General features: G+C 38.9%; 1 protein-coding gene and 1 long non-coding RNA gene across 14 annotated transcripts in view; both read left to right on the top strand.

Moving 5' to 3' along the window:
* The first annotated feature begins 837 nt into the window (after positions 1-837).
* Positions 838-1,396, top strand: LOC133143011 (uncharacterized). The gene is made up of 3 exons (XR_009710341.1): positions 838-897; positions 1,034-1,176; positions 1,255-1,396. It is a non-coding gene; the product is annotated as an uncharacterized LOC133143011 (long non-coding RNA).
* A 5,891-nt stretch (positions 1,397-7,287) lies between these two features.
* The window catches only part of LOC133143015 (uncharacterized), a 97,997-nt gene continuing 92,508 nt past the window's right edge, over positions 7,288-12,776 (top strand). For 5 of the 13 annotated variants that reach the window (XR_009710342.1, XR_009710343.1, XM_061264732.1 and 2 more), the window contains exons 1-3: positions 7,288-7,348; positions 7,851-7,994; positions 9,719-10,502. Coding sequence is in view for 5 of the 13 variants with exons in the window: in XM_061264737.1 (XP_061120721.1) it covers positions 10,500-10,502; positions 10,997-11,064 (71 nt within the window). In the remaining 8 variants the exon portion in view is untranslated. Of the gene's footprint in view, positions 7,349-7,850; positions 7,995-9,718; positions 10,503-10,996; positions 11,065-12,776 lie in introns of all 13 variants that reach the window. The other 8 variants (XM_061264734.1, XM_061264735.1, XM_061264736.1 and 5 more) reach the window with 5 other exon arrangements.

Here is a 12,776-nt window from a genome sequence, read left to right as displayed (position 1 = left end):
TTTTATTTTGAATTTTTTTGAATGTCATAATCACCAGGCGAGAACAGAAAACAGATGAGGTAAGTTGCTCGTCATGAAACATGTTTTTTCCTTTCTTTCTAAAGAGAGTAAATGCTGCTATTTCACTCCTTTGTATTTTAACAGTTTTTATCTGGCGAAAGCAGTTCATCCCAGAATGGAGGCCAGAGGTAGGCATGACATATCACCTTATTGTAATGTAATTATAAAATTGTAACATGTTGTAATTTATAGTTAAGCTTGTGTAAGCCCTCTGTACAATCATACATTTTCAATCAACTTTGCTGGATTGTCCTTTTTTCTCCACAAAGACCTTGAGCATGCAAAAACATTCATCATGGACGAATGACTCCCAAGCAGACTCAAGGCACGCCACCCCTACAACATGGCAGCACAAGAGATGCTCAATTCCATCCCTGAAGACATCTCCAGAGATGCCTGGCTGGCAGCAGCTTGGAAGCAGGAGTGGGAGGCAGCTGGCCCCTCCCTCATGCACAGTTATGTCTGGGAACCAGGAGACGGCGCCATAGGAGGAGACGAACTACCTCGCCAGCAGTGGACCACACTGAACCGCTTAAGAACTGGTGTTGGGCGCTTCAACATGTCTAGTGGGGTCTGGCGGACAGTGCGGCATGCGAGTGCGGAGCCCTCGAGCAGACAGCCGACCACACCATCAACACCTACACCAACATATAGACCACCCTCAGAGGCCGGCCTCTTCGACCTGGGACCAGAGATGCTGGCGTGGCTCCACGACACCAAGTTGGAGCGCTGACGTTACACGAGAGAGAGAGAGAGAGAGAGAGAGAGAGAGAGAGAATTTTAAGAAGATCCATGGGACCAGTGTTATTCTCCTTTTCTATTGACTCCAAGCAACAGGTAAGTAATTGTGATTCCAAATTGAATGTGTTCATATCATTCACTCAAGATGGACACAAGTTGTACATATGCTTGATTTATGACTGTATTGTAATGTGATTTTTCAAAATGAATTAATTATGATGTTATATTATAGCACAGGGAGAGCCAAGACTTTCCAAAAGACCTGTACAACGGAGGCCAGCATCATGAAACACAAACTCCCAAACCAGCATGGTAACATGAAACACAAACTCCCAAACCAGCATGGTAACACACAGGACTTCTTCTGATTCTTCTGTGAGTAACCATCAAGGAATATTTTCATGAAGCATTTTGCTCCTTTTCCTCAACACATCTTTCATGTTTTATTTTTAGTATGTTCTTGGGTCTTGCCTGTGGTTCTACACGCATCCAGAAATGCAGACAAAGAACAGCTTGGCCTTTAACAGTCGGAAGCCTCTGATTTTACTCTACTAAGCCTCAGATACAGTCTGTTTTCTGTTCTCATTCAGTCATTCAGTCATTCATTCATTCATTTATCCATTTATTTATTTATTTATTTATTTATTTATTTATTTATTTATTTATTTATTTATTTATTTATTTATTTATTTATTTATTTATTTATTTATTTATTTATTATATTTTTTGCCTCAAATTATGTTTGCATTATCTTTTGTATAACAGCGTCTTCAATCATGTTGCACTTAAACTCTTAAAAAATAACACTGAAATTAACATAACATCCATCCATCCATTCATTCTCTGAACCGCTTAGTCCCCACGCGGGCCGCGGGTGTGCTGGATCATATCCCAGCCGTCATCGGGCAGTAGGTGGGGGACGCCCTGAACCGGTTGCCAGCCAATCGCAGGGCACACAGCGATTATTATCTATTGAATCAGTAAAATACTTGATATGTTTTTATTTGTTATGTCTTCAGCGTTTTTGAAAGTTATTTATATTATTTATTGCATTACTTCTTTGACTCAATTAAAAAACCTGTATTTTGTCCCAAAAGGCACTATTTTTTCCCTTCTCTTGTGTGTGATTTATTATATTTTGTTTCCAATATTTAAACAGCTCAGTGACCTAGTGGTAGAGTGTCCGTCCTGAGACTGGAAGGTTGTGGGTTCAAACCCTGGCCGGGTCATACCAAAGACTATAAAAATGGGACCCATTGCCTCCCTGCTTGGCACTCAGCATTAAGGGTTGGAATTGGGGGGTTAGATCACCAACTGATTCCCGAGTGCGGCACCGCTGCTGCTCACTGCTCCCCTCTCCCCCAGGGGATGGATTAAAATCACACGGGGATGGGTTAAATGCAGAGGACAAATTTCACCACACCCAGATGTGTGTGTGACCATCATTGGGACTTTAACTTTAACTTTTTTAACATGAATTTGAACACTTTCGAGTCAAGCCCAATTTATTCATACTTTTTCAGAGTTTCCGAAAGTTATTTATATTATTTCATGTATTACTTCTTTGATTCAATAAAAAAAAAAAAAAAACTAATTCCTCCCAAAATCAGGAGTTTCCGGGTTAACGTAATAAATCGGTGAGCGATTGGCTAAGGCAGCGCCCAATTACGTGAGCGGTTGTCTAAGCCAGCGCCCAATTATGTGAGCGGTTGGCTAAGGCAGCGTTATGGTAGCCAATCAGAGCCGGTGCTCTGTAAACTATTGCGGTTCGGTGTTATTGTGGAAATTATTACTCGCCACTTTAAACTTTGTGAAAATTATTAAGTATTCCAATATCCTCACATTTCATTTACTAGACATTTGCGTGTACATACATTTTCTAAATTTTAGAAAAGTCGCGTACACGCAGATTTGCGCTGCTAGATAAAAGTCAACATTCAGCATCTTACAAAATACACAAATCAGACATCTATTCGTTTAAGAATACTAATTCATTATGTTCATATGCCCATGTATTTCACCACTTAGTAATTGCCAATTTATATTTGGTGAACGACAATTGGCTGCAGAGAATGACGTTCCTGACGGGTCGCAGCCAGACGGTGAGAGTGGGCCGTCATACATCCACACCTCTCAGTCTCGGTACCGGCTCCCCACAGGGCTGCGTACTGAGCCCACTGCTTTACACGCTCTACACACATGCATGCACCCCCGCCCATCGCAGCAACATCATTGTGAAATTTGCGGACGACACAACCGTGGTGGGACTCATCTCAAAGGGGGATGAGTCTGCCTACAGGGACGAAGTGGTCCGGCTATCGGAGTGGTGCGGAGAGAACAATCTGCTCCTAAACACTTTTTTTTTTAATTATTCTATTTATTTTTTTATCTCATGCGTGGATCGGTTGGCACTTTTTAAATTTAGTTGTACAGGTGACAATGACAAATAAAGATCTATTGTATTCTATTCTATTCTAGAACCGCGATCATGGTCGAAAATATGTTTTGACCATGACTGACAGCTCTCAATTGTATAATCACAATTCACATGATGTGTTTAGCAGTTATTATTTTTCTTTCTTCCGTGTGTAATTAATATCTTATTAATGTTGAATGGGGGCGGGGTTGTGCTACGTTCATAGAAATCTGAATTCACAAGGACTGTGATCGTAGTATATCATGAACAAAATCTTAAAGTGCTGAAACATGTTCACTCAATCGTTTAGTCACATTTCAGACGAATTTACAGGGATATGTGTGTCTGACACTCTTTTTATCGATTGCATATCCAAATGTTGCATATCCAAATGTTGCATTTCTGTTTAGCCTAGCTGCACTTAAATTTCCCACTACCCGCAAAGATATTGGGGCGCACACAAGTTCGCATCAGACTTTCCCAGACGTCGAAAGAGGTAAGTAGCTCGCTCAACCCAGTCCGAAATTTGATTTTCCCAAAACATTTATAAACACTTTGTAGTCTAGTGTTGTACTGTAGACCATTGTGTTACTCTGTAAATTAGTATTTACTACTTTAAACTGGGTGAAAATTAAGTAACATCCTCACTTTTCCGCGTGTTCAGACAGGCTTTTTAAAATGTTTCTTAAAAGGCCTGTACACGCGAATTTGAGTAAGAGGTCTTCAGGTCCGTTTCTTAATGTTTAATAACAATTGTACCGATTTGGTTGAAGAAGAGCTGATATTCAAGAAAAAAACCGAAATAAACCTCGCGCACGACGGCAAGTGTAAAACTATTAAATTAGTCCTATGACCTTAAAAATGTATATTATAATATATATTTTACCTATGTCCTCAAAAAAATTGATCCATTAGTAAGCATCTCTTGAACAATATATTTCTTCAAATGGTTTAGTTTTTGAGACAGACAGTGAATGTACATCTTGTCTTTACTAAATATCATTCAGTAGTGCGTATCTCTAAAACGAAATGAGCAAATAATCCGAGTCATATTGTATAAACGTATTTGTACAATTATAAATGGGCAATATTGTTTTATCCGTGTTATAACATTGTGATTCCGCCTTAACAAGGCTGGATGGACACGTCTTTTGATCCATGCCGCATTTGGGAAAAAAGCCTGGGAACTCGTGCGCGGCCAGAAAAAAAAACCGTGGCGCTGTCAATCATGCGAGTTCGCGGCTAGATCAGTCAACTCTCAGCACCGTTTCTGGCAGTAGTATGCAGATGTTTATTTCACTATAACAAATACAAAATCAAGTGTCAACATATGAGTTTCCAAAATTATGTAGGGGATGAAATTGTAGATCAAAGGAGTCAACTCTTAACATCTTCCAAAATACACAAAACTGGAAGTAGTCCATTGGAAATAAATAAATAAATAAATAAATACATAAATAAATAAACAGATAGATAGATAGATAGATAGATAGATAGATAGATAGATAGATAGATAGATAGATAGATAGATAGATAGATAGATAGAAAAACAATTAAACAATCGCCATTTAGGACATTAACCATTGTGCTTCCAAAGGGGTAGGGCTGTTATTTTATAACCAATTTCTGTCATCATGTAGACTAATTAAACCATATATAAGTGCTGTAGTAATTATGTCTCTGATGATCAGTTATTATTTTCATTTTTTTTCAGAATGGAAAACCTATGGACCCTACACCAGTTGCCGGCGGCGCTCACGGCCAAAGTAGTGGCCTTAAAAACAATTACAAAGTACTCGCGATGGGTCTTAAAAGGGGATGGGACAGTGGAGGCCAGGGCCTCCCACTGCAACACAGTAGTGGCGCTCTGTGACGGCCACCGTCTTTGTAAATTTATTTTGTTTCCAAATTTAGCCTCCGACGTCTCTGTCGGAGGTACATTCCGCTTTATAAATTTTGGCCGGGGAAGAGAGGAAGGGGTCCTCCTCTCCCGGCACAACACCTCCATCTATGTGGCTGGGACGATGGAGGTGCCGGCCCATTTTGAGGAGAAGGGCACAGCTCTCCTGTACCCTTCAAGTGTCACCAAACCATTGAAGGACATTTGCCATGAGGAGGGTGTCCTCTTTACAACAGTTGGCATTGTCTCTGCTGTAAGATTAATCTCTCTTTTCGTTCCCTCTCCTTCATGAAGTATTGCTGTTTAATTTGTCTTTGTTTTTTAGATGCGCCCCATAAGGATGGTGCTGACGCGCGGGATGCCGGTGCCATTGGGCATCTTTTATTTGAAAAAAGTAAACTGACTGTTCTTTCTCTCTCACACTATGTGTGCGTGCGTGCGCATGTGTGTGTCTAAATATAGATATAGATCACACTCTCATTTCACCTGAGTAAGGTCCCTTAGGGCATCATGTTGCTTTTGTAATTGCAGCGTAAATCTACATTCCAACACCTAGTACTAATTTGACATTTTCATTATAGGATCAAAGGGAAATAAAGGTCCTCAGGTGGCGAGAGACCAACCTTTTTGAAGTAAGAGTTGGACAGCGGCTATCCATGACGCACATGATGACGTCATGTTCTGATGGGGTGGAGCTCCACTCCACAGAAAATACTCTGATAAAGGTACCTAAAGCAAGCAGTTTTTTCCCGTGTATAAACAAAGGTATTTTAAATTTAAACAATACTGTTATTTACTTGAGATAAACTGCTATCAGTGGCTCATCATCATCAAGGCTCAAGTCAGAATCATGCTTTAGAGTTTTCTCTAAATCTGGATCACCAATTTTGTAAGATTTTGTCTCAGATACAGCTCTATCAGGAAGACATGCAATTTCACTTGCTTCCCTGACTGTATAAAATCATTGTGGTTGTGATTATGGTCATGAAATTAATCAAATTGTTTTAGGTTTTACGTTTTTTATCTGTCTGCCTGTCTGCCTGTCTGCCATCCATGCATCATGTTTTCTCGTGGTGTTTTAAACCCATAATAAATTGTCAAAACATTTCTTTGCGCAGGAACTGGAAGAAGTGTTTCACGTTGTGGCCTTCAAAATAAAAGGCGACAACGTGGAGCTTGTCAATGATAACAATGGCACCAAAAGCGTCCCTTTGGTTGACTGGAACCAAAGATTCCCCGAGGGCCCTAATTTTCCCCCAGAGGGGTTTTTGTGGTAATTTTGTTTTATATTTTGTTCTATTGTTTGTATTTCTTGTTACTTGTTTGTTGTTCTGTTTAAAATGTTCTATGATTAAAGTTTAAATTTAAATGCACAAAATAGTCATTGTTTATTTTATTTATTTTTATTAAATTGAATTAATTTAATCTAAATTATGATAATATATTTCACCACTTAGTTATATTTTGTTGTCCGTGTATAAATTGTGTATTGCATCATTATATTAAATGTATTAGTTGTATCAATTCAATAGATACTTTAATTTTTCTTCTCCCCATATTTTTCCAACTGTTTTTTTTTTTTAATTATGATCAATTATTATTGAATATTCCTACACCAAAATTCAACTTATTTGGACATATTTAGTTTTCCTTTCATAGGCTGGCTTGATAACCACATAAGGTACAACGAAACCAGAAAAAAAGTAAGTAGGTCTTTACTAAACTTTGCTAAATGTGCAATATGATGAGTGATAAGCAGTACAGTTCTGTTGATTCTGTTGCTCAGCACTGGTGGATGTTGAAAATCATTACCAGCAAAGTCATATTTCGTATTTAAGTGACCTAGTTTTATTATATTTCTATTGCAAATACGATCGCGATCTTGATTCAGTTGCTCGACACTGACACTTAGCGGCTGTATAAAATCATTACAAGCAAAGTCTTCCGTGCATTTAAGGTACCCGTTTTATTAAATTACCGTATTTATTCAAATTATCACCCATTATTGTCCGATTGCCAAGGGGCACTCAAAAGGGCGATAATATGTATATTTTCCTTATGTAGTATCTAACTGGTGTTCTTAACACGAGGACAGCGGCTGTTTTGAGCTACCTCTAACAGCGGGGTGCGTCAATTGACGCTCTATCGATGCGACACGCTACCGTCGCATATCACGTGTTGTACACGTCATATTAACGCGATCGTCTTGTTCGAGCCCATGCCCCGAGAACGTAATTGTGTGAGGAGGATATTGTTGCGGAGTGACGAGTGTAATTGTATCATAGTTTATGAAGAAAAACAATTTAAAAGGGACATTCAACGCGCTGTCAAATCAGTCATATTTAAACTTGCGCAATGACGTCGGCATGTGGTCGCGGAGGAAAACGTAAGTTTTGGGGGGAATTTTTTAGCAGCATGGGCGATAATTAGAGGTATCAATGTTTTATTTATGCTATCGCTAACACACACAGGGCGGTTATTAGAATATGGGCGATAATTTTCAGTTTTATAGCTGATTTTTGTTGTTGTATTGCGATAGCGTATTGCTAATGCTAATCTGTTGATTGTGTCGCGAGAGAGTGAGAGAGAGAGTGAGAGAGAGTGTGTGTGTGTCTCAGTAAAGATATCTGTCACACTCTCATTTCACCTGAGTAAGGTCCCTTAGGGCATCATGTTGCCTTAGCCTAGATCTACATTTCAACAACTAGTACTAATTTGTCATTTTCATTACAGGATCAAAGAGAAATTAAGGTCCTCACATGGCGCGAAACCAACTTTTTCCATGTCAAACTTGGACAGCGGCTGTCCATGACACACATGACAACATCATCTTCTAGTGGCGTAGAGCTCCACTCCACAGAAAATACTGTAATAAAGGTACCTAAAGCAAGCAGTTTTTTATGTGTATAAACAAAGGTGTTCTCAATTGAATCAATACTGTTATTTACTTGGGATGCACTGCTATCAGTGGCTCACCATCATTAAGGTTGAAGTCAGATTCATGCTTTAGGAGTTTTCTCAATATCTGGATCACCAACTTTGTAGGATATTGTCTCAGATACAGCTGGCTGTCTGTCTGTCTGTTTATATATCTATATCTAACCAAGCTACATACCTACTTACTAGGGGTGTAAATCGCGGGTTTTTTCACGATACGATATAATATCGATATAAAGAACTACGATACGATATTTGCCGATATCTTAAAGCCTGCTGCGATTCATTCACGATATATCGCGATATAGTGCTCTACGATCGATTTTTTTTTTTTTTTTAATAAAAAATATAGAACAATATCCTGATTTATAACAATTCATACGCAAAATCAACAAGGTACTGCAAACTCTTTATTTAGGAAATTACAAGAGTATTGTAGTATACAAAGTGCTTATTTTAACACTGAACTTTGATGTCGTGTTTTTTCTTTAAATGTGCGGCGAGATTTGTGCTCCCTGAGTATTTGATCACCGCATGGCAGGATTTACAAACTGCACGTGTCTTGTCCGTTGAGCCGTCTTTTCTTTGGAATCCATAGTGCTTCCAAACGAATGACTTGAAGCCTAAAGGGGAGCAAATTTCCTCGTCTCTTTGGACACTAGCCATAGCACCAGCCCAGGAGCCGCGTACTAGTTGTCGCCTCCCCTTTCACGCACGTGCTCTGCTCACAACACAACAACGCCGGGCGCACTGCTCCCGGAGAGAGGAAGCAAGCAACAATGAACTGGATTTCAAAATAAAGTCGCGTCTAATGTCCGAGGTCAAACACGGCGATATAAATCGATGTTTACCTTTAGCATCGATGCCAATAAATCGTAGAGCATTATATCGATTAATCGATGTGTATCGATGTATCGTTACACCCCTACTACTTACCTACCTACCTACCTACCCAACCCCATCCATCCATCCATCCATCCATCATGTTTTCTCGTGGTGTTTCAAACATAATAAATTGTCATGAAATTTCTTTGCGCAGGAACTGGAAGAAGAGCCCTTTCGCTTTGTGGCCTTTAAAATCAAAGGTGAACAGGTGGAGCTTGTGGACGCCACCAATGCCACCAGAATGGTTCCATTAGAGGAGTGGAACCAAAAATTCCCAGATGGCCCTAATCTTCCCCTAGAGCAGTGCTTCTCAATTATTTTCTGTTACGCCCCCCCCTAGCAAGAAGAAATCTATTCGCGCCCCCCCCTCCCCACCGTGACTATCCTAACTTGTCTTGTAAGTTGTAAAATGTTGCACATTCGCAAACGTGACAGAAGTAACAATGAGAGCGCCACTGCCCCCTGCTGTAGTAAACCCGCAATTACACTTTATTCTAGTACTGCCAAAAAAAAAGCCTGTTCCCCAGGGTCACGCGCGCCCCCCCAGGAATAGCAAGGGGGGCGCGCCCCACTATTTGAGAAGCACTGCCCTAGAGGGGTTTTTGTGGTATTTTTTTTTTTTGTTCTGTTATTTGTATTTTGTGTTGTTTGTTCTGTTTAAAATGTTCTACTATTAAAGTTTAAAGTTAAAGGCACAAAATAATAATTGTTTATTTTATTCATTTTTATTAAATTATGATAATATATTTCACCACTTCATCAACATCTGCCCCCTATAGAGACCACCCTCAGAGGCCGGCCTCTTCGACTTGCAACCAGAGATGCTGGCGTGGCTCCACGACACCAAGTTGGAACACTGACGTTACACGTGAGAGACAGAGAGAGAGAGAGAGAGAGAGAGAGGCAACGTCATCCGCCGAATTAGGTGACCCAGTTTATTATTTTGTTTATAGCAAATACAGTCGCAAATATATTGTTTCAATGTGTAGTTAATGGTATTAATGTATAGTATATGATTTTAATCTATTTTAATCTATAGTATTGGTATTTTACCCATGCCTTATTTCGGGATATTTGTAACTTCTGCTGTCTTTATCTTAGTATTCTGGAATACTATGGTTTATTTCGAAAATGTTTCTCAGATGTCGCATGTTTTCCCATTCTAGATTGATAGATAGAATTTACGGTAGCGTTCTTTGGCCTGCTGTCCAAAGAACATAGAAAACAATACGGAATGCGATCATCTCATGTGCGGTGGCACCACAAAGTAGATTGCAGAAGTTAACTCAGCAGCATGGACGCGTTCCAGGCAGTTACTGCGACCGCAAGAGAGTAAGTATTACTAAAAAGAAGCACACAAGTTTCCAACTTGCCGAGTGGACAGTGAAGCAGAAAATAGATTTGTCAAAAAGTGTGAGGAAAATATGCACTGTCTGCCGACTCACATTTTCCATAGTCCATGTGGAACTGACTCACCTTAAGCAACACGGTGGACACGAACGAAAAAACGCACAACTAAGCAAGGGGGAACCTGGACAGATCCATTAGGCAACGACAAAGATGGTACGTAAATATTTTTTTAAACCCTCTCAAGGTTAATATGAGAATGTACAATGGATGTCTATCGTATAGAAAAAGCTATATTAGCTTTTGGGTGTAATAAACGACCAGGTAAATGGATAGATAATACATAAAAACCATTTGTTTGCATACATTGATAAATAAAAGATCAACATTATGTGGCACTTGCCTCCCCAGAACTTTTGGTTTATAGGAAGTTTTTTTTTTCTATGGAAGAAACCCATGCGCCCAAGTGCAATATGTATTTTCGCCAGTAGAGGACGCTGAAAATAAATGTTGCACAGCGGATCAGCTGTCTTCATCATTTCTGTCTGTAACAATTGCACACACAGCCTTACATTTGTAACTAGTTTTAAGAGATGTGCATATTTTTTCATTGGACATGCAATGTAATTCTGTCAACTTTTAAATAAACTGTTATTTTATTTTTAATGTGGATAGAGGATTTATTTTTGGTGTTTCCGATTTTACTGCAGATTATCCAGACATCCCCAACGTCAAAGCAGCAGTATTTTTGTCCTCAGCATCCTTATTTTCCACAAAGGTTTCTACATTTTTCAACCGATTCAACCCATTCCAACTTTCAACTGTTCATTTTTTGCCTACCTATTCCACAACTTCCCACTTACCAAATATTCCAAACTTTCAATTTTGAAATTCACCACAAATTCTCCAAATATTCTACATTTCTCAAGTCATTCAACACGTTTCAACATCGTTCGGCAGCATTCCCCGAAAAAGTTATTCATACATTTCGCCTTCACACGCAATTTCTCCAGAAATTGCAAAATTCTAGTTATTGTGTGAAGGCGAAGGCCTTCACACATATGTTATTCTACACCATTCTCTATTATTATTGTGTGAAGGCGAAGGCCTTCACACATATGTTATTCTACACCATTCTCTATTATTATTGTGTGAAGGCGAAGGCCTTCACACATATGTTATTCTACACCATTCTCTATTATTGTGTGAAGGCGAAGGCCTTCACACATATGTTATTCTACTCCATTCACTTTATTAGTGTGAAGGTGAAGACCTTCACACTATTGTTATTCCTGTCCTTTATTGTGTGAAGGCGAAGGCCTTCACACATATGTTATTCTACACCATTCTCTATTATTGTGTGAAGGCGAAGGCCTTCACACTTATGTTATTCTACTCCATTTACTTTATTATTGTGTGAAGGCGAAGGCCTTCACACATATGTTATTCTACACCATTCTCTATTATTGTGTGAAGGCGAAGGCCTTCACACATATGTTATTCTACACCATTCTCTATTATTATTGTGTGAAGGCGAAGGCCTTCACACATATGTTATTCTACACCATTCTCTATTATTATTATTATTCTCTTTTATTCTCCACACTTTTTTGACACGTTTCATCTTCCACATAATTCATCCGATTCACTCCATTCCACTTTTCACGTATTCCAAATATTCACGCGACGAGCGCTTGTATTTTTCTCGTTCCGAAAATTTTCCGATTCCGCAAAATTCCCAAAATTCCGACAAATTTTTCCCCATTCATTCTTAATGGCACATTCGACATTTCACATTTACGTCGTTCCAATTTGAAATTCACATCATTCAGCACATTCTAATCACATTCGGAAGGATTCTCGACATTCCCAAAATTCCCAAATTCGAAAATTTCACGTTTTCACGTTAAAAATTCCGACAAATTTTCACAAAATTTCGTTTTTCACCTCTAACTTCTACATTTTTCAACCGATTCAACTCGTTCCAACTTTCAACTGTTCATCTTTTGCCTACCTATTCCACAACGTCCCACTTACCAAAAACTTCACATCTTTTATTTTGAAATTCAACCAAAATTCTCTAAAATTTCGTTTTTCTACTCTAATTTCTACATTTTTCAACCGATTCAACCCATTCCAACTTTCAACTGTTCATTATTTTTCTACTGATTCCACAACTTCCCACTTACCAAAAGCTTCACATCTTTTATTTTGAAATTCACACCCAATTCCTTTTCCCTTCTCATTTCTACATTTTTCAACCGATTCAACCCATTCCAACTTTCAACTGTTCATCATTTTTCTACCTATTCCACAACTTCCCACTTACCAAAAACTTCACATCTTTTATTTTGAAATTCACACCCAATTTCCTTTTCCCTTCTCATTTCTACATTTTTCAACCGATTCAACCCATTCCAACTTTCAACTGTTCACTATTTTTCTACCGATTCCACAACTTCCCACTTACCAAAAGCTTCACGTCTTTTA

The sequence above is a fragment of the Syngnathus typhle genome, linkage group LG18 (genome assembly GCF_033458585.1).
Source record: "Syngnathus typhle isolate RoL2023-S1 ecotype Sweden linkage group LG18, RoL_Styp_1.0, whole genome shotgun sequence".
NCBI lineage: Eukaryota > Metazoa > Chordata > Actinopteri > Syngnathiformes > Syngnathidae > Syngnathus > Syngnathus typhle.
The sequence above is the reverse complement of the archived record's forward strand: the minus strand, read 5'-3'. Positions and strand labels throughout refer to the sequence as shown.